We start from the raw sequence: 23,376 nt of genomic DNA, 5'->3' as shown, positions 1-23,376 counted from the left end.
GAAGATTTTTTAGTGACCCCACCCTATTTTTGTGATTATCTCCCCTTTGAAAAGGACATGGCCCTTCATTTGAACAAACTTGAAAGCCCTTCACCCAAGGATGCTTTTGGCCAAGTTTGGTTGAAATTGGCCCAGTGGTTCTGGAGAAGTCGAAAATGTTAAAAGTTTACAGACGGACGACAGACAAAATGTGATCAGAAAAGCTCATTTGAACCTTTGGTTCAGTTGAGCTAAAAATAAATCATTACATCAAGAAAATCTGTTATAGAGCCTTTTCTGAAAGAAAGTCAAATGTTGCGCTCTACCCACCATCTCCATCCTGGAGGAGAGATAACAAACTTTTAAGACACTTAAAATTGTGTTGATTTTTTTTTTATTATTCCTGTTTTCACATTTTCAAGATTTTGAATCAATCTATGCATAAACATATACAGGACACGATACAACGTATTTTGAAAATACAAAAGTGATAGGAATATGTTGTGTAGATGAGAATGTAATGAGATGATCTATTCAGAATATCACCAAGGTTCCATGCCAAACTAGCATATTTGATCTAACATATTTATAGGCAGTTCACATTTATCGCATTCCTCCAATAAGCAAGAGAGTAACAGTGGTGGATCCGGGATCTTACAGGAATATTCTTTTTACAACAAATGTAAATAGAGTTTTGGCTACCTGTGTAAGAATTGGATGAAAAGCAGTGTTTGATTATCCCTCTAATTCTGCCATTGAGGGAGTAACTATAACTGAATCAAGTCAATTTGGAAATTGATAATAAAATTAACCATAAATGTAACCTTCTGCTTCACTTAATCAGAAAACTGCACAGTAGGATACGGATATTCGGATATTTACATTTAAATGGCACCACACAAAAACAAAGCTTTTCTTTCACTATGAACTGTTCAAAATAAAAGGATTGTAAGCAGAGTGCCCCCCCCCCCCCCCACATTGCGAACCAACTTCAAAACTATCATTTTGACCACTTGACCTAAATATTTGGGCATCTTCCTCTCACGATATACACTGTAACTGTACAATTCCCGGGTTCTAAATGCTAACACTCACAACTTGTGCCTGACTTCTTATGCTCGTACATGTCACTTACGCAAGCATGTACCATATCACCTGCAACTATGTTGTTAAAGGGTAACAACTTGTCCTTTGTATAGCGAAACCTCTCTAATCTGAATGCCCTGTAAGACAAGGTACTCCTTCACAGTATGACAGATCAGCATTAACAGAGGGATTGTCACATTTGACATGACTATTATTCGGTAACAACACTCTCTCTCATATGTACACAGTAACATCACAAGGACCCGTTCAAACTGACAACTTCAAGGAAAAAGTTGACTTAAAACATTCAATGATATTTCTTGACAATGTGCACACCAGGGCATTTTCTACAATACACAAAGTAATTTTACAGGCTTATCCAACGGATAACAAACGGCATAGTGAATCTGTTGCCATCTTTTCCGGGAACTGATCCAGAGATACTTTCCCCGACGCTCACTGTATCAAAATTGGTACGATAATTGACAGCATTATACCATCCAGCATAGACTCCTTGAATATTCTCGACTGAAATAAATCACGAAATCACTAAAACGACCAAACACTAAATTCCTAATAAGCTATGAAGTTCGTCATCGTCCATGATTGGTTCAGTGTCCGACTCTGTCTCTTTCTCCGTCTTCTTTGCTGGAGCCTCTGCTTTTTTCACCGGAATGTCGTTTGTAGTGGGTTTGATGATCTCCTCTTCCTTCTCCGGTTTTTCGTCCGTTGGTGAGACGGGACCATTGCTGTCCTCCGTTTCCAGATTATTCAGTGTGTTGCTAGCCATAATGGCTTGTATTCTGGCATCCAGGTCAATTCGCTCCTGAACATAAACAAAATTGACATTGAAACTAAATTTCAACGAATCTCCTTTTAAAATACATTGAAAGTATGAAATTTAACAATGTTTGAGATTTTTTTTTTTACAGATTGTGAAGGTAAATGCAAACCACATGTAGTGCAATTTATAAATAACTGATGCTTCGATCATCAATTACAATTAAAAATTGACCAAATACTTTTCTTCCAGCAATAATCAATTAATTTTTCATTGGTAAGAAACTGAATGTACTTAATGAACAAATTCTGAAGATTTTCCTGCTGGGTGTGGCTATCAGAAAACAAAGACATACTCCTGAAAACTTCAAATCAAAGTCAAAATGAAGACGGCGTCTAAAGCATGGTATGTGACCAAGTCGCTAAACCTTCACAAGGTCACTTCTCAATTTTTAAAAAATCAAACAAAAAAAAAAACATTGCGGATTTTATTGCAACTTAATATTACAGGAGTGCCTCTTTTTGTGTCAATTCCTAACATCAATTAATACACAAAAAGAGAGAACATCTTGCCATAATCTAGGCATGCTACATTTGTAAGTACCCCTTACATGACAATATTGGTGTGAGTGTGTATGCATCTGTATGTGTATTACATTATTAACAAATGGGGACCATGAAAATAAGCTGCAAATAATTTTTTATGATACTAAAATTTCAAGTTTTAAAAAAATTCGACTTTTTGAAGACGAACATACCATTCTAAGTGAAATGCTGAGAAAACGCTATTAACCAAAATATAAGAAAAGAAAATTGAATCCTCACTGAAAATCCTACAATGCTTTTACAACAGATGGTACACCACTTCTGATTTTGTATTTGTGATTTCCGACTCTGATTGGCTTACCTGTTCATCTAATGGATCCTCCTCTTCCTTCTCCGGGGAGCGATTGACGTTGTCTTTGGTCTCTTTCTCCGTGGACGCCTTTTTTTCCGGAGAAATGGCAGGAGAGATGTCCATGGCATCGTCATCCGTGCCAACATCTTGGGAATCATCGTCAATAATTGGTAATGGTAAACTAAGAATATGAGAAGTTCTCCTAAATGTATTTGTTGAGTTTGTTGAAGGAGGTGAACCAGATTTAATAGGACCAGTTTCTGTTTTCTCTGATTTTTCACTTTCCTTTGGAGAAGACACCACCTCTTTTTTCTCGTCACTTTCTGATTTATTCACTTCGGTGTTTTCACTTGTATTAACGTCATTGCTTTTTACGCTGCTCTCCGTTGCTGCTAATTCACTGGTCTCACCAATTTCTTTTTCTGTATTATTCTGTGTTCCAGAATCCAACGACAAACCTGGCAACAGAGGCAACTCTGGCCAGCTTTTTAAACTTTTAAAACCGTCTTCTTTATCACTGCTGTCTGAGGGCCACGACTCCAGTTTTGCGACCACCTCACCTGTTAATTGTTCGATACGTTTGGTGAGTTCCGTATCACTCGTAGATGCATCCATTGCAGTGTCAGTAACACGATCCAATCCTGGAATTCCATCACTTTCCATTCCTAGCCGGGCATCGACCCCGTCTGTCGTGTCGTTAATGTTTGATGTCACCTCTGTAAATATAGAAGGATGGACTAAAAACCATTTTACACACAAGAATTTTACTTGTGGGTAATTCTTGCGATAAATCCGTTCTAACAAAAAGTGTACCTTTCTGGGCAATAGAAAAAGTCTTACATGGACGTGTTTAGATCTACTCTTTAACTTGGAAGAACACGACATACATCACATATAGAAACATCACTAGTTCTGCTGAAACCATTGGGCGAGACATCTTGTTTTATTTATTAAAAAAAAGAAGCGATATAAATGTTTAATCTCGCGTCTCACCTGTCCCTCGAGAGATCTCATTTTCCTTGTTTTCTCTTTCCTTGGTGTCTGTGATTTTGTGCTTCTTTTGATGTTCCAATATCTAACAATAAACAACAAAACAAGTTTGGAATAATCAACTAATCATCAGCAAGAAACACTGACAAGTTATTTGTAAGCTGTTTGGAGCATTGTGATATTTATTTTATTCTAATCAAGTAAGTAGCTGAACCGAGTGATATTTTCTGTTTTGTTTTGAACTGAAGAAATATGAAATCCTTTTTTCTAGTTTTTATTGATATGCAAAGTATCGCGATATACATGTATATCATATTATGTGTCAAGTATCATGATACATATCGGATCGGCTAGAAAGGGTATCGTCCCACTTCTGATGAGTACTTGTGGAGCTGATATAATTACCCACACACAGTAATGAGTACTTACAGAGCTGATATAATTACCCACACACAGTAACGAGTACTTACAGAGCTGATATAATTACCCACACACAGTAATGAGTACTTGTGGAGCTGATATAATTACCCACACACAGTAATGAGTACTTACAGAGCTGATATAATTACCCACACACAGTAATGAGTACTTGTGGAGCTGATATAATTACCCACACACAGTAATGAGTACTTGTGGAGCTGATATAATTACCCACACACAGTAATGAGTACTTGTGGAGCTGATATAATTACCCACACACAGTAATGAGTACTTGTGGAGCTGATATAATTACCCACACACAGTAATGAGTACTTGTGGAGCTGATATAATTACCCACACACAGTAATGAGTACTTACAGAGCTGATATAATTACCCACACACAGTAATGAGTACTTACAGAGCTGATATAATTACCCACACACAGTAATGAGTACTTGTGGAGCTGATATAATTACCCACACACAGTAATGAGTACTTGTGGAGCTGATATAATTACCCACACACAGTAATGAGTACTTACAGAGCTGATATAATTACCCACACACAGTAATGAGTACTTACAGAGCTGTTATAATTACCCACACACAGTAATGAGTACTTGTGGAGCTGATATAATTACCCACACACAGTAATGAGTACTTACAGAGCTGATATAATTACCCACACACAGTAATGAGTACTTACAGAGCTGATATAATTACCCACACACAGTAATGAGTACTTACGGAGCTGATATAATTACCCACACACAGTAATGAGTACTTACAGAGCTGATATAATTACCCACACACAGTAATGAGTACTTACAGAGCTGATATAATTACCCACACACAGTAATGAGTACTTACAGAGCTGATATAATTACCCACACACAGTAATGAGTACTTACAGAACTGATGTAATTACCCACACACACTAATGAGTACTTACGGAACTGTTGAGTTCACCGTCGCCCTGGAGGAAGAATCCCTTGAACTTGTGGTAGATAACTTCTGCCTTCATCCGGATCTTCTCACTTCCCTTGTATTTCCTCAACTGTCAAAAACACAAAACTCAACTCAACTCAAAGATACATGTAGTTTTCCTCAACTGTCAAAAACACAAAACTCAACTCAACTCAAAGATACATGTAGTTTTCCTCAACTGTCAAAAACACAAAACTCAACTCAACTCAAAGATACATGTAGTTTTCCTCAACTGTCAAAAACACAAAACTCAACTCAACTCAAAGATACATGTAGTTTTCCTTAACTGTCAAAAACACAAAACTCAACTCAACTCAAAGATACATGTAGTTTTCCTCAACTGTCAAAAACACAAAACTCAACTCAACTCAAAGATACATGTAGTTTTCCTCAACTGTCAAAAACACAAAACTCAACTCAACTCAAAGATACATGTAGTTTTCCTTAACTGTCAAAAACACAAAACTCAACTCAACTCAAAGATACATGTAGTTTTCCTCAACTGTCAAAAACACAAAACTCAACTAAACTCAAAGATACATGTAGTTTTCCTCAACTGTCAAAAACACAAAACTCGACATAGGAAAGATATAGGTAGTTTTCAGAGCAAACAACCATGCAAATGTGTAAAGATTCCCTGATGTTGATCATTTTTATGAAAACAAGAATTGCTAAATATGAACATTTTTATGGCATTTTTAAAACTTTTTTTTAAAATAATGACCATCTACGCAGTACCCGAATACTATATCAAAAACCTTATTCAATCCTCACTGATTAACTGATCCGTATGTCCTGTTCTGTCAATGGCTTTTATGAAGTACTTTCTTTTTAACAATTTACAAGATGCCGTTAAAGCAATTCCTATGATCCAAGATCTACTTTCACCTCTTTTAATCAGATATTGTGAAAGATTTTCCATGGCGGCATCCCATTAGAACGGATTTTTAGTGTTTTAATGGTTATCAAAGTGACTTGCCCCGTTATAAAGGTTTTACAAGGTGATTTTCCTTTTGAGTGGTTTTGGAAATGATTGACCATTTTGATGGTTTTTCAGTGACTACCATTGTTGTGGTTACCGTGGTGACTTACCATTTTGATGGTTTTCATGATATCTGGGTTTTTCTTAAGCATCATCTGATTCACAGGAAGAGCATCCAAATCCTCCATTATAGCTAGACACTTGTCCACATCCTTCACAAAATATCAAGACAAATATCCAATGCTGTCTATATCCTTCACAAAATATCAAGAGATATTCAATGTTGTGTACATACTTCACAAAATATTGAGACATCTATAATATCAGCTTTAAGTCAGATATCGCTAGTTCACTTTCTTTACAAAAACTCAAGACAAATATCAACAGGTTTTAACTACAGTAATCAAAGGGAAAAGGGGTTCACAGGGGCTCCAACTCCCAATTTTAAACCAAAGCAGGTAATTCTATGCTATTTCAGGGAAACAACAAATGCATTAATCCCATCCTCTGACAGTTTTGTGGATCTTGCCCTTGTCCTGTTCGACAGTACACATAGTTAAGTTATTGCACCAACAATTCTTGGCTTCTGCTTTATGAAGACTGAAATTGGTGGGGTATCCTAAGTGGATTCTATGATGAAAATTGGTTAAGATTTTTCTTTACCTTTTGTTCTAGATGCAGTGAATATATGAACAGGGAGTGCTCTTTCACTGACAGACTCTCAGACTGGCAAATTAATTAACATGACAGACACATATATATACCATAGATTTCTGAATATAATGCGAGGATTCTATTTTTGCGTTATTTCACAAGAACCACTCGTGAAATAAAATTACTCCTTTTTATATTGCTGGAAAACGATGTAAAACTTGCGAATTCATGTTTTCATGACGTGTAGGGGTCATTTCATGGCATTAAGTACTCGTGTAAAATACAGTATGTACATGTTTAACATGCACTGTACATATTAGGCAATTCTGACCAGTGACAGTTCATCTCAATGGTATGAAGTGTCCACACAGAACAAAGGACAGCATTGAACACCTAATAATGAAATTGCCTTTTGTGAAGGGAATTTGAATGCACTTGGTTTTGATCGCGATATTTATACAAGTAAAGCCCAAACTATAACGTGAATGTTATTAAAACCATCAGATTTGAGCTGCTTCTAATGAAAGTGATTTCAATCTACTTTTAAAATTGATTGATTGAATATTGTTTAACGTCCCTCTCAAGAATATTTCACTCATATGGAGACATCACCACTGCTGGTGAAGGGCTGCAAAATTTCAATCTTACGGACTATGATCAGGGAGGGATCTTTATCGTGCCAAACCTGCTGTCACACGGGACCTCGGTTTTGCGGTCTCATCCGAAGGACTGCCCCATTTAGTCGCCTTCTATGACAAGCAAGGGGTACTGAGGACCTATTCTAACCTGGATCCCCAAGGGCCAATCTACTTGATAAATATAATGCATGTCAGGCTGAATAACTTATTTATCTAGCCAGAAGTTCAATCACTGAAGTTGTTCCATTTCTCAAAATGTTATCCAACTTCATTCAAAGTAATAACTGTGTAATAAAATTTAAGACTTGCGACTTTGTCGTAAGTTGTTTTGTAAAACGGGCCCTAGAAATCCACACAATGAAGGGAAGGATACTCACTGTGGATTCTCTTTGAACACATAGTTTAATCTCTTTATCCATGGCACTCAGTTTTCCTTCAGTTTGAATGACTGAAATGTAAACAAAATTCTAAAATCTCCATTTCTACCGGTCTCCAACAGAACAAGAAGTATGTACTTATAGACAAATTCGGGACCAACACCACCACCAGACTGGGTGTACAAATCACAATTCAATCCCACATGTACTCGGTCTTCGACGTTAACCGGTGGCCCAATGCCAGTAAAATCGGGATCGGGCTTCTAAAAATATTTAACCCAGGAGTCCGGCGGGCCTGTAAATGTTTTATTGTATGTTTTGTATATATTACAAATAAAGCGTGAGATTGACTTAGACTTTGTCAGGATTCGCATCGAAAAACGATCAACCATGCTGTCTTTTCTGAAGTATAGGGAGGCAAGGGCACTGGAAGTTAATGTAAATATATAGCATGTGCATGTATAAAAAATACACATACTATATTTTACATGAACTTCCAGTGTCAGTGTAGGGAGGGGGCTCATCCGTGAAATTCCAGACCTCACGAGCGTATTTCGCAATCACAACCATCAGATCCAAATAAAAAAAACACGGTCGTACAAGGAGAAAATAGAAACGAAAATTCATGCCGCATTGGACCAAGGATGGGCCTTTGCTAAGATTTAATTCTGGAGAAAACAAAATGTTTTGTATGTGGTGTTTACAAAACAAAGTAGAACATGAGCTGCTGTTAATATGTTGAAAAATAAAATAAGATAATTCTTTTGATTTCAGTTGTTCTCTAACTATGATCATCTTAATATGTATTTTCCTACAGTAGAACATACATGTATCTATAGTGTAGAATCAGCATGCAACACCTTGTAAATGACAAGTAATCAAATTAGAAAAAAACATTTTGGGCCTGTAAAATATTGTTCGGGCTTGCAAAATTATTATACTGGGAGGCCTGAAGGGCCTGTGCTTCACAAAGTTTTTCGTGAAGACTGTGTACTTACAACTTATCTTATCCTTTTTCTTCTGTTCATATTTCTCCCTTTTCTTCCTCTCCTTCTCCTCCTCTCTTTCTTTGCTGTACCAGGAAAACAAAAAGAAACAAAATTTACATCCAACTAACTTAAAATACAATTAACAGTCAACCAATTTACATACAATTTCATGTACAACTAATTTACATAAACTAATTTACATACAACTAATTCACAGTCAATTTTCACTTTTCGTGCACACAGTACCTGAATCTCTATCGAGTTACAAACGTAGGTTTTATAATCAATTGATAGACAGTTCATTGCTTCATGCTGTTTCAACACAATTTGCTTCATGCTACATGCATGTTAACATGATTGGCTTCATGCTGTGTATGCACAATATGCTTCATGCTGCAATAACATAATTTGCTTCATGTAGCGATTTGCTTTTTGCTATGTTAACACAATTATACTGTAGCTTCATATTGTGCATAATTTATCGCAAATTTATTATCCGTGCCTTGTTAGCAAGATGATGCAACATTTGAAGATTTATGCTTCCTGCTGACTTACATTTTACGCTCCCTCTCGCGTTCCCTCTCCTGTTTCCGCCTTCGTTCCTCCTCCCTTGCTCGCCTCGCCTCTTCTCTGGCCAATCTAGCCTTCTCTTCTTTTTCCAAGTCTTCTTTCTGCAAACCATAACAGTAATTACATACATATTGAGAGGGAAAAAAAATCCACATAACAAGGGAAAAAAATTTAAAATTCTTTAATCCTGTTATAACAAAGATAACAGAGACATCTACTTTCCTGTGATCCACCTCCTGTACATAGAGGGTAGTACGTTTTACCTTTTCCACTTTCTTCTCGTTCTCCACTGAACTTTCCACCTTCTTTTCCTCCACGTCTTCTGTCTTCTCCACCTTTTCCGTTTCCTCTGTGTCCGACTCGATCACTGGTTTTTTCGGGGATGTTTCCTGGATGCTCTCCTCTGTCTTCGCTTCTTCTGTGGGTTCACTTTTCTCGTCATCCACTTTTTCCTCCCCTTCGTCTTTGTCCTTCTCTTTGTTTTTCTCAGCTTTGTTTGTCTTTGTCTCGGATTTCTTCTTAACATGCTTTGCTGGTTTCGGGGTGCTGGACTGGTGCTCATCATCTGTCAGCTAGAAAAACATGCATTTAGTGAAATCACCACTCAATGTATTACGCAGTCATGTGACTCCTAAAGCTTACCAGAGTCATCTATCTCATGTAAGTATTAAGATTCATAAAGTTGAGACGATAAAAGTGAAAATCTTTAAACCTAGCTACAGCTATTTTGGAACTGCTTTTGGTTAATGAAAACTGAATCTACACTACCCATGTACACTTCAATGAGAATCAAGATTCATTGTATCAGTCTGGTCGAAAAACGCTAGACCGACGCCTGATTTCTAGTAAAATTTCTGTCGGACTAGTAGATTTTTCCCACACTAACCCGATCAGACTAGCATAAATATACAGGACTTTATAAAAAATCTGTAAACACTAAGGCTCGTGTAATAACGTTATTTGATTGGCCGAGTTTGCTTGCCAGTTCATCGAGTCCAAACTATTTCGTACCGGGTAATTTCATCTTAAATGTCAAACTCTAACAAGAGGTACTGTGAGCAATGCTCACTAAGAATACCCCCCGCTTACCCCAATCTCCCAAAGGGTGTTGGTAATAGGTATAAACTACCTCTTTTCTGAGTGTAAAAAAACCCAAATGGCATGACAAACCTTGGGTATTCTCGTTTGTAGGGAGAAATGTATTATCTAGGAACACAGCATCTCCATGCGATGAAAAAAGCCGTTAAAGAATTTAAATGGGAACCATATTGCTACTTTGATGTCCAGTGCGCGTGACCTTTGACCTTTTGACCCCAAAATTGACAGGGAACATCTTCATCCCATGGGTAGTCCATATGTATGATATGGTGACTGTAGGTGTGATTCGTATGGCACCTACACAGGTCGCTCTTCCGATGTCATGGCGATTGGGAAAAACGAAGTCAGACAACGAAGATACGAGTCAAAGAGAAAGCGTGGATTTGTTCAATCATGGACCTGGAACTGTCCATAGCTAAAATTTGATGTGAAAAAAATACAACGCCGTGTACGTATTGTGAAAAATGTAAGATGATGAGGAGGAGACTGAAAATGAGTTGCTTGAATCTGAAATTGACAGAAATTTAATATTATATGAAGTGGAGTATAACTGAAGTTTTTCATTTGTTTTTGTTTTCATTCTTACAATACGGAAACATTTTTTGTGTTTGTAAGTTAAATTTGCTTTAATAAACTGTTTTGATTTTGGACTAATGAATTTTTGTTCGGGCTAGTAAATTTTACATTCAACTAGCCCAACCTAGACTGTTGTATACTTACACTTCTTGAAATTAAGGTTTTAAAAGTTAAAATATATTTATAAGTAAAATATAAAACCTCTATTGAGATCTGCTATGGGCCCTAGTTTTACACTTGAATTTGGCTATTCTGATTCAACAGACTCATGAAAAGACTTCCTCAATACCCCACTCTATTTCCAAATAGTCCCCTCTTGACAAGGAGCTTAGCCATTCATCTGAAGAAAGATGAATCCTCTTTACTTCGGCATACCATATGCAAAGTTTGCTTGAAATTGGACACACGGTTCTGGAGAATAAAAGGTTCTTAAAACGAGACTTAGGACTTGACTTAATCCTTTGGGTTCCCTGGGAACATAGGACTAGGCAAGTTAAAAAGCACAGGCACCCGCACCCCTAGCCATAACATTTCAATTTTGTTAATGTACACTAGAAAAACTGTTCAGAAACAGTTATGGATGTGCTTGATACTTCATTTTGTATCTGATACCACAACACATCCAAGAAAAATAGCCCCATCACTAATCATTCAAAAGTTAAGGTCAAGGTTAAAGTTTTTTTTTTCAAATGTAGGTTAAAATCCAAGGTCAAGGACATGGGTTAAAAGAATTTGTTACTTAAAAAAAGGTCTAATCAAAAGAAATACACAAGTGAAATATGAAAGCTCCATCACTAATCATTCAAAAGTTAAAACTTTTTGCAGACACACTGACAGATGGATAGACTGAAAACTTTGAGCCCCTGAATCTCTGAATATGGGAGCATAAAACAGAGCTGATAAAAGCCATTCTTATATGCATGTACTTTTACAAAAACCTCTGAATAAAGCCCTCGGTTACCTTGTCTTCATCCTTGACCTTTTTTGACCTCTTCCTCGGTTTAACCTCCTCCTCTTCCTCCTCGTTCTCCTCGTCCTCTTTCTCTGCTGCGAGTCTCTGTTCGGCTCTGATAGCCTTAATTCTCTCAGCCTCTTCTTTTATTCTCCTATTGCACATCATCCAACAAGTCAATACTTTTATTCCAATGTAACAGAAGTTTGAAAACATTCCACATTCACCAAAGACACTGTAGGTAATTAAACTTAAGCAATCTGCTTATAATCTTTTATCATGGTCACTATCACCATGTTAAGCTTCAGGCAAACAGCACAGCTTTAGTCATGTCTTAAAAACACTATACTTTTTCCTCCAGTTTAACTGACTTTTTCAAGACAAACAGAACAGTTTTGGCAAATGTGGAAACATTAATAACTGAAAATGCATTAAACATATAATTTTTCCTATTGCTTTTTTCTCTTCAGTTTGACTGTTCTTTGAATGGAGACGAAACCTTTAGATAAACACGGAAACCAACTGTGAAAATACATGTACGATGTACAATACAACCTATCATTGGGTCAAATGCTGTCTGACATGTTTCATACTGATTGTTAGGCTGTTCTTGGCACACTATTTTGACTATGGATAACTCTGTTTACTTGATCAAGACATAGGGCTCATGGCAGGTGTGACCGGTCGACAGGGGATGCTTACTCCTCCTAGGCACCTGATCTAGTGTTAAATGTAAAGCAAACTAGCATGCCACCGCACCATGCCCTTTTTGGCTGGCACCATGCCCTTTTTTCTCTATAGATTTTTAAAAAATATTTGTTAATATTAACAATTGTTCTTTATTTCACAAGGTTGATTGAAAAGTTTTAAATCAAGGCAGCAGGTATTAACTTTTGAAGAGGCTAAATGATCATTCTATTACTATCATAGTATGATACAATGAAAGTGCCCTGAAATTGTCTTGCTGCGACGAAAAGTGCCCTTTTGAACATAAGATATGTGTGCCCTCTCTAGATCCTAGATTTAACATTATGGTCCCACCTCTGGTATATCCAGGGGTCAGTGTTTGCCCAACTCTCTATTTTGTATTCCTTGGAGGAGTTATGAGATTGATCACTGTCCATTATCTTCACCTTTAATTCAACAGTTAATGGTCAACATGCTACTCATTGACATAAAACTTACTTTTCCTCAGCCTCCTTGAGTTTTTTCTCCATTGCTTTCTTTCTTTCTTCATCTTTTTTCTTCCAACTGCTCATTTCTTCATTGGAATCACTACAGCATAAAGATCAATTCTTTTCCTTAATTGTACAACTGCCAAGTTACAGTATAATGGAGATAAATCTGAATTCCAAGACTTATAAGGAAATATTTGCCCCGTTTTATTTTCGCCCCTGTTGTCAATGGGCGAATTTAAGACTGGGCGGAATTGGCTTGTTTTCTCATATCTCTCTTTATCACAACTGTGTCTGGGCGAATTTTAAATGGTCAACAAGAGTAGAAAGGCAAAAATAACACGGGACGAAAATAATCCTGTATACAGTATATAATTGTCACAAAAAACATGAATTTCTCATCAAGACGTATGAAAATGATTTACAGTATGCTTCATTCTGAAGATGCGTGTCCCTAGTGATATCTACTACAAACATCTGATGATATTTATAACACACATCTCCCTGGAGATATCTACAACAAGTACTTCATGATATCTACAACACACATCTCTCTAGTGATATCAACAACAAACAACTTATGATATCTACAATAGACACCTTATGATATCTATAACACACATCTCCCTGGAGATATCTACAACAAATACCTTATGATATCTACAACACACATCTCCCTGGAGATATCTACAACAAATACCTTATGATATCTACAACACACATCTCCCTGGAGACATTTTATGATATCTATAACACACATCTCCCTAGTGATATCTACAACACACATCTTATGATATCTACTAAACACATCTCCCTGGAGACACCTTATATCTATAACACACATCTACCTTATGATATCTATAACACAAATCTCCCTAGTGATATCTACAACAGACACCTTATGATATCTATAACACATATCTTCCTAGTGATATCCAAAACAAACACCTTATGATATCTACAACACACATCTCCCTGGAAATATCTAAAACAGACACCTTATGATATCTATAACACACATCTTCCTAGTGATATCTAAAACAAACACCTTATGATATCTACAACACACATCTTCTTGGAGACACCTTATGATATCTGTAACACACACTATTTCACCTGACTTTACCTGTCACTACTGATATCACTGGAGACACCTTATGATATCTATAACACACACTATTTCACCTCACTTTACCTGTCACTACTGATATCACTGCCACTGGTTAACACTTTGGTATCAGCTTTCTTTTTCCCTCCAGTTGATGCTCTCCCTAAAAGTAAAACCAACCATATTCCAAAAACTTTAATTAAAGTTAAACATTGACTATAACAGCATAAAGAATTCATCTCACAAGATTTGCTGTAATATACATTGTTATTTCATTTTGACATAAAAAACATAGCAAATCAATCCAAATATGTTTGTCATATTTCACTCTGTATACTGCCTAATAGACAATATTATGTTGGGTTGTTTGTTTTTTTCTTCATTCTAGTTGTCCATGTTGTCAGTGATAATTCACACAACATGCAATTTCAAATATTGAAAACAAATCTTTTGGATATGATTCTGTAGTTTCAAATGTATTAAAACTAAAAATCAATATATGCACCCAGGGGTGCATAAGCCGAGTTGCATGGGATACATTGTAAAGTCAGGAATGATGTGGCATATTTATAATTGTGAAGAACTAATTTTAGTTTTAAACTTTTCAAGTTACTGTCCAGAAACCATATTTGTCTGAAGTTTTCAATCTATTTTTGGTCACTGTGACCTTGACCTTTGACCTTTTTTCTCCAAAATCAATAGGGGCCTTGCTTTGCTGGTATCCAACAATATAATCAAGTTTCATTTGATTCAAATTAAAAATTTTCAAGTTATTCTCCGGAAACTAATTTTTTGGGGGAATTTTAAATCTATTTTCGGTCACGGTGACCTTGACCTTTGACCCATTTTCTCCAAAATCAATAAGGGTCTTCCTTACCTGGTACATAACAATATCTTTCAGTATCATTTGATTCGGATTTAAACTTTCTGAGTTATCATCCGGAAACCAAATATTTCTGAAATTTTCGTTCTATATTCGGTCACTGTGACCTTCACCTTTTTTCTCCAAAATCAATAGGGGTCTTCCTTACCTAGTACCCAACAATATATCAAAGTTTCATTTGATTCAGATTTAAACTTTCTGAGTTATCATCCGGAAACCAAATTTGTCTGAAATTTTCATTCTATTTTCGGTCACTGTGACCTTGACCTTTGACAATTTTTCTCCAAAATCAATAAGGGTCTTCCTTACCTGGTACCCAACAATATATCAAAGTTTCATTTGATTAGATTGTAAACTTTTCGAGTTATCATCCGGAAACCAATTGTTGACGCCCGCCCGCATCACCAAACCAATAGCCGAGTTCAACTTCGTTGCAACTCGGCTAAAAATTTCTCAATTGCTAAACAGTAAACTTCACTTCTCTAGTAATTCAAGGAACTGACCATAAAAAATACACGTTGTTATGAGAATTTTGTTTTTACGCAAATTTTATGAATGACCTTTGCCATGCACACCATTTCTGCCCTCCAATGGATTCAAATTCAAACAGGATTTTAATTCCGACATTTAAAGATCGAACATGTCAAATACATGTATTTCAAAACAAGTGAATAATTCATACAGAAACAGAATTTATTCAGACATGAACATTTTGGTAATAGCGACCTGCTTAGTAAATATTTGCTTAATTTTCTACAAAGCCTTCAGTGTGGCTATTGCTGAGAAAACATTTCTCTTTACACGAGATACACTTAAATATCATTGTTTAAAATGCTCCATCAAAATATGTTAGCCTTCTGTAATAATATTGGTCCATTGCATGAGAAAGGTTTTGTGGCTGTGCTGAATAAAACTAATGGGAATCTTAAATAGCAACTACTTTATAACCCGATGTCTTATATAAAGATAAGATTCCTAAAAAGTAGTATATTAATAATAGTTAGAAGTTTTGAAGTTGACTGGGGTATATATCTTGTTTCGGTTGATTTTCTATTATAATAGTTGCTAGTTTTGAAGTTGACTGGGGTGTAGTTCTTGTTTCGATTGATTTTCTATTATAATAGTTAGTAGTTTTGAAGTTGACAGGGGTGTAGTTCTTGTTTCAATTGATTTTACACCCTACCCCTCTTTGCTGGTGTGTTGGATTTCCGGGGTTTGGCAGGTGCTTTCTTTGGTTTCTTCTCAACCTCCTTTTCTTCACTGTCATCTGATTTCACATCTTTCTCTTCATCGCTGTCATCAGATCCCACAGACTTCTTACCAACACTCTTCCGTCCTCTTTTCTTGGGAATTCCTTTCTTTCTAGATTTGGGTGTATCTGCCAACTCAAAGTCCTGCAATGGTTGGAATACAATAATTTTGTCTGGCTTATCTTTCATGCTCTTTGAAATTGCAGGAAACTTGTTTGGTAAGCAGTGTTTGTCAGAAATTTACTAAACTTGGTATGTTCACTATGCAATTAGGAAAAATGGACAGACATCAAACAGACAACATAAATATAATACAACCCCATTATTAAAGCCTGACCGTCATCATCAAATACACGTACATGTATGTGCTACAAATACTATGAAATCTGCAAGTCTTTTGAATTTGAAAAGCTAAGTGTACTCAATGTAATATCGTATTTTTTCCGCAGGGTGATAAATTTGGCTTATTTTAGTGGATTAATAGCTTTCTGCCAATATATCACTCGCCAAATATGCACCCAATTATGACTTCAGTATTTGCAAGAGAGATAACTCTTCCTTGTCCGTTAAAATTATTAGCCTACCTTCCAGTTAGCAAATCGTCAAAATTTAGTCCTGCGGGGAAAAACCTGCTATACGGTATGACCTCTGAATACTGTACCTCGTCTTCAGGGTTATCAGAGGAGGGCCCCGACTCTTCCTCTTCCTCATCAAAAAACTCTTCTTCCTCCTCCTCCTCATCTTCCTCCACAGATTTCTCTTTTTTGGACTTTTTAGCTTGCTTACCCTAAGAAATAATGACAACCATTCTCAGTGACAAATTCATTAAAATCAGTGACAAATTCATTAAAATCTTCTGACATTGAATCAAAGACATTGTCTACAAATGCACTCTACAGAATGTAATATTATGACAAAAATGAATGTGTAGTCAAAAATAAACCATACCACTAGAATAGACTAGTTAAAAATTTCCAGCAAGCATATTCTGCAAAACTCAACAAAGACAAGACAAGTGTCTCTTTCAGTCAATGATATTAAGATTTGCAAACCACAAGCCATGCGGGCAATCATTTTCAGGAAATCTACATGCCCGAACTCAATTTCACTTGCCCGAAAAAAAGAAAAAAGTACAAAAATGAAAGTCGTTGAAATCTGAATAATTTTCAAGACAAACCCGGAGCAGACCGAGTGAAGATGCATAATTAATGGAATGAATGACTTCGTTTGGGGTGAGTTATTCTAATTCTATGACTTGAGCATGCACGTAATATTTATTTACTTCCGATTGTCAAATTAAAACTCTGACGGGTAAATTTTTTTTTTTTTTTTTTTACAAGCCAGTCTGACTTTTTTTACAAGCCAGTCTGACTTGTTGCCAAGCGGATTTTACAAGTCCGACAGGAAAATCACTGGCCGCGAGCGTTCGGACTACCGTTAATTTCGCAGACTGCTCTTCTAAGCCTGAATATTCACCTTCAGCTTTTTTTTTTATTACATGCAATATATGCAAGACTGATGGTGCTAGTGTTGTGCTATTCCCTCCCTCTGCACACTGTCGTATGTCATCAGAAAGAGGCATCAATAAACAAATATTTAATGTTTCATTCACTTTAACCATGACCACTTCAGAAGTGGGCCTCTTTAACAAGAGATAAATCCCCCCCCCCCCTCATCATTTCTATCATAACTAATTCTAACTTACAAAATACCCATCACGATTATCAATACTTACCCCTGCTGTGGGTTTCTTTCTTTTCTGTGCAGGTTTTGCTTTTGCTTGCTTCTGGAATATAAAATTATTCTAGTTCTCCTCAAAAAGTAACTTGAATCTTTCAATCATCATTCTTGAACACATTTTTCATAATATAGACCCATTCTTACAATTGCAGCTGTTACTCTCAAACTAAAGATTATTCCCTTTTCAAGATTTTCCCTTGGTTGATTCCCCTTTCCCTTGGTTGATTCCCCCTTTCCCTTAGTTGATTTCCCCCTTTCCTTTGATTGAGTTCCCCCTTTCCCCGTTGCCTTTCTTTATGGATTCCCTCTGTCTTCATTTCCCGTTCAGTTGGTTTCTACTCTTAACCTTTCTACACTCCACATACAAACAGTATTTCCTCTTAACCTTTCTACACTCCACATACATACAGTATTTCCTCTTTCACCTTTCTACACTCCACATACATACAGTATTCCCTCTGTCTTCCTTTAACTGATTTTCATCTTTCTTGCTCTGACTGATTTCTCCTCTTCAAGTTCTTCAGTAGCTTAATCTCACCTAACTTTAAATTTTCTTCTTTCTGTCTCTCACTGTTTCCCCAAAACACCTTTCTTTTCCTACTTATAAACAAAATATTTCCCCGTTACCTTTTCCTTCTTGGTCGGTTCCCCTCATTAACCATTACTGTTTACAGAGTATAAACCTTTTCCCAAGACAGGCTTCTTATCATCTTTCTATTACCCTCAGATACAATGGTGAATGGGCATTTTTCTTTGATTCATTCCTTGTATGCTTTCTTTCCCCTACAGAGATTTTTTTAGGGTCTGCAGGGGCCAAAATAAGGCCCCATTCCCAATGCTAAAAAGCTGGTATTTCCCCCAATTTTTGCTTTTAAATTCCCAAACAATGAAAATAAATCACAGCAGGGTAGCCTTTTCGTTCAAAAATCTTCTTCACAGGCCCACATATTAAAATTTTCTCTTCAAAATTGTTATGTAAACTCAATTTTTGGCCTCTAACTATTGGAATGAGGTCAGCTTTGACCAAACTGAAAGTCAGGAGTCCAATCAGACTTTAATAATCTGGTTTGATTTTCTCCCTATTTCTTTCTATGGAATATTTTCCCCCCCAATTTCAAGCAAATGTCGCTATTTTTCCCAATTGGGAAGGCACAGGGCCTTGAAATCCAGACCTCAAAAGAAGCCTGTCCCACCTGTGCATTAATTATCCCCCTTACTTTTTTTCCCTTGACAGGTTTCTCCTCTTCATCAATGACCATCTCTTCTTGTTCCTCCTCTTCTTCAGGAGATTCGCTCTCAGGTGGCTTCTGTAAATAAATTCATTGATATAAATGAACTTTACATGAAATGCAACCCATCCATCTTAATTTTTTTCCTCATAAAAACGATCTTTTCTAAATCAACAATAGTGGTAAGAAGTATATTTCTTTCAGTCTGATATCATTATTTCTCCCTTCTTCTTTCATCAATTTCCAATAAATCCCTAATTCTAAAATAAAAGTTTCCTATTTCCCAGTCTATGCGAAAGACATCGGACCGTCAGACCTGACCGATGTGCAGTGCCTCAGGTCCAATGTGTCATTTTTTACACCGGACCGGAATGTCCGATGTCTCAGTATTCGGTTTTAAGCTTTATTATTTTGACGCGGAGTCAATTAAATGTTTGTTATAAGTAAAAAATATCACACAAATCCAAATACGTAAATGAATGTGATTAAACCGCATGGACCGTCTAAAGTATTATGCGGGAGGGATCCCTGGTATAGTATTACTAGTATAATAAATAAGATTTCCTTGGTTTTTTACATTAGGTTTTTCGGTCTGACAAAATTTGGTTCGGTCCGGTGTGTTCATTGATTACACAGGACCGAATGTCCTGTGTGGTCCAAAAAACTTTCGTATAGACTGATTATTTCCCTATTTTCATGATTATCATGGTGTAAATGCCGATATACATCCACAAAGTTTTGTCTTTAACACATTTAGTTAAAATTCTGTGAGTCCTTACATTTCCCATAAACACCACTGTTGGGTTGTTCTCGATTTCCCACAATCCTTCATTAAATCCCAGTCGTTTCTGTGGTTTGGCATACTTTTCTTTAAATTTCTCATAGGGATAAATATCCTTTGGGGCAAGAAATGCTCTGTTGAAAATAGAAATAGTCATCTTCAGAATAGTCAACTTATATTGAACCATCAGAATACTCAATAGATACCTTCTATTGAATTATAAGAATAGTCGCCTTCTATTAAAATTGCTTTAGATCCATCTACTACAGATGTATGACATCTCCATAGACAGGTATTCAAGTGTATCCTGAGTGGCAGATTTACAACTCCATCTAATTTCAAATATTTGTCTACACAAACTAGTGCATGAAAGCAAAAGTTCCTGATTGTGTGCCATATAGCTTACGTTTCATGTGTTCCATAGAAAAAGATGGGGAACTTTCCTTTGGGCGTCTTGTCGATCCCAGGGGGCAGTTTATCAATCTGCAAATCAGAGAATGAAAATTAGCAGTGCAACTTAAATCCTACTCAGGGAAACCACAAACAAGGAAACCAAACTGTGTACAGAATACTGTAGTATTTATACTATTATAAAAACCAGAGGTAAAAAATGGAGCATGGTACCCATTTATATTATATCATGATACATGAATGAGTCTATATTTTGGGGGTTTCCCCCCTACAATGCATTACTTTTTGTTGAAGTATCAAATAAAAATAAAAAAAAGAAGTAATTTTTCGATGTAAAATTCCAAATTAAAACAGTACCGGACCCTGTACCCAAAAGGGGTTTTCCTTAATTAAGCTTCAAAAAGTCAGTGTGTGTCAAAAAGTCAGTGTGTGTCAAAAATGTGTTTCTGCACTAATCATACTGAGGTAATATAAGAATACTAAGTATGTAATATTATAGAATACTGTAACCTACCCAAGTTGAATTCTGATGTAATTATATTAAGTTCAAATTCTCCACGACATTATATAAAAATTGGATTGGTGATTAAAATTGTTATTTCAACTTCTTCTCTGGGGTCTCATTTACTGATCCCCAGTCAACTTGCATTAAAATCTCAACAAGAACTGTCAGATTGAATTGTCATATAGCATGGGTTGAATATGTTTTTTCATATCCTCATGCTGGGTTCCAAATTAACTTTTTCAAGCACTAGTCCATACGGACTTGGTGATTATTGATGTTCACAAATTCGCAAAGCATTTCACTAGTCCGTCCAGTATATCATATAAAATGATCTCCATTCTATTCAATAGTATTTAATCAAACCAAACACATCACATTTGCAAACAATTCAGTTTCTGATACCTAGAGAAGAAAAAGAACACCATACTTTATTTTGTATTCAAGATCTTCAGAAGCTTAAGCTCCGAGTAAATCGTGGAACCCCTTTCATAAACGCTCATAAGTGCGTTCGAGATTGACTAGTCCGAAATATGTGATGTTTTCCTGCCTTTTTATGATTTTGATATTTACTGTGCCAGGAAAACGTCAGAACTGGCGCCATTACGTAAACTGAAAATTTCGCTGCCTCCTAATGGAGGCGACACAATTTCCAGTTTACCTAATGGCGATCGTTCTGACGTCAAGTTTATAACTCGAGCAAGCTGTCATAACGATTGGACCATTCGGGTCATGTTTTGTACATACAGCATGTCATCCCCTTTTTGCCATCACCTAGCCATATTCTCCCCTTTTTTTCCACTTTGGTGAAAATAGACCCTTTCTTTTCAATTGAAGTAACCCTTGCATTGTTCAACTTCTCCTAGTTTACGTTTTGGAAGGTTTTAAACGCCAGCTATGTCTCGCCAAGTGACAAAACCTTAATCGGAAATTGAACTTTGATTATATTAGGTCTTGGATCGGTCGGAAAGAAAAATGTTGATCAGACAAAATTACAGTCGCCAAGAACGGAAATTTGGGGTGCCCAAAAGCAACGTATAGTCGCCAATGCGAGTGGGCGAGCAGTAATTTGAAACCCTGTTTCAATACAATACAATCAATAATCACATTCAAGGCAAACAAAAGTCTGAACATTATTCAATGCTACCTTGTCCCTCATAAATAATAAATACTGATGTATTTCACTGTACCAGTTTGTAACATACCAGGGATTTTATAGGTTGTTTTTACTACCGGTAAAAGGTACCTTTCCCCCTTGGCAACAAATGGATATTTCCCCTTCCACAGATAAAAAAATCCCCTTCATTTGTAGAAACTTGACAAAATTGTATAAGAATTTTCAACAAATATCATTTTCTACAATTATCAGACTTACAATATAGATAAAATGAGTAATCAATCACTTTATATGGCTGTTATAATCTGTGGATATTATATTCCATGGATGTCCCCCTTCCCCTGGAAGTTCATGACTACATTCTTAAAAATTCCCCTTAAATATAAAATGGGTAGTAACAACTAAATGCGGGATAAAACCCTGCTTACATATTTGTAACTTACATATCGAACCATATACGGAGGCAATGAATCGAACATTGAATCGAGCATTTATATTGCACAGTATCAATATTTCAGTGAATTGTTTCAGCCCTACTAGTCCCAGATTTCGGCCTTAAAGAATTTTCAACCCCTCTACTAAGGTAGGCTGCTGATTTTTGATGCACACTGAAGTTAATTTTGTTTGTACTATGTAATCAAGAAAAGATGTTAAGACCTTTTTTTTGTCCCGACATAGATCAATTCTAATGCTTACGACTACAAGCTACATAATCTAGACCAATTCCTTTGAACTGCCACTATATAAGCCATTTCAATTTCACCTCATGGTCAGCACTATATAATTATTTGAAATTTATACCAGTAAAAATGCAAAATAACACATATAACATTTAAGTAATCACTTACTCTGGCAGGCCAATGTGGATATCCTTTCATTTTGGCAAATATTTTGTCCATTGGCTGGTAATCTGACTTCGTGTTAGCCATCTTAGAAATTTTTACTAAATCAACCACTGTTTGACAACTGTTGTTGGGCTCTAAAAACTTATATGCATAAAACTCAACGATGCCTGATCATGTACAGAAAAAAATGCAATTTCGTTTGGTTTCCTTCGCGTTAATATTGGCGATTATCGATGGAATACTTCAGGAGAATTCATCACAATGTGAGCCGCCATCATAAATTTTGTGACCGTGAATTCACGCGAGAATTGGATTTCTGGCGGGAATTGCATTTTACGACAATGAAAATTTCTCAAAAT

At 36.3% G+C, this 23,376-nt stretch overlaps 1 protein-coding gene across 2 annotated transcripts; it reads right to left on the bottom strand.

The window, feature by feature from the left end:
- Nucleotides 1-356: 356 nt before the first annotated feature.
- Nucleotides 357-23,354, bottom strand: LOC125661171 (hepatoma-derived growth factor-related protein 2-like). Of its 2 annotated transcripts, XM_056147158.1 has the most exons (19): nt 23,021-23,354; nt 20,549-20,625; nt 20,141-20,276; nt 19,350-19,439; nt 18,128-18,178; nt 17,054-17,179; nt 16,326-16,536; nt 14,347-14,422; nt 13,162-13,251; nt 11,986-12,130; nt 9,614-9,922; nt 9,336-9,451; nt 8,790-8,863; nt 7,792-7,862; nt 6,233-6,334; nt 5,106-5,210; nt 3,737-3,818; nt 2,753-3,459; nt 357-1,891 (listed from the first exon to the last, which is right to left on the bottom strand). In XM_056147158.1, the coding sequence occupies exons 1-19, from the start codon at nt 23,099-23,101 to the stop codon at nt 1,631-1,633; spliced, it is 2,910 nt and encodes a 969-aa protein (XP_056003133.1). In that variant the 5' UTR covers nt 23,102-23,354; the 3' UTR covers nt 357-1,630. The 2 variants fall into 2 exon arrangements, with proteins under 2 accessions (XP_056003133.1, XP_056003132.1); XM_056147157.1 differs by having other exon boundaries at nt 9,336-9,922.
- Nucleotides 23,355-23,376: the final 22 nt, after the last annotated feature.

This window comes from Ostrea edulis, chromosome 8 (genome assembly GCF_947568905.1).
Source record: "Ostrea edulis chromosome 8, xbOstEdul1.1, whole genome shotgun sequence".
Taxonomy (NCBI): domain Eukaryota; kingdom Metazoa; phylum Mollusca; class Bivalvia; order Ostreida; family Ostreidae; genus Ostrea; species Ostrea edulis.
This window is presented reverse-complemented; position numbering and strand designations above follow the sequence as displayed.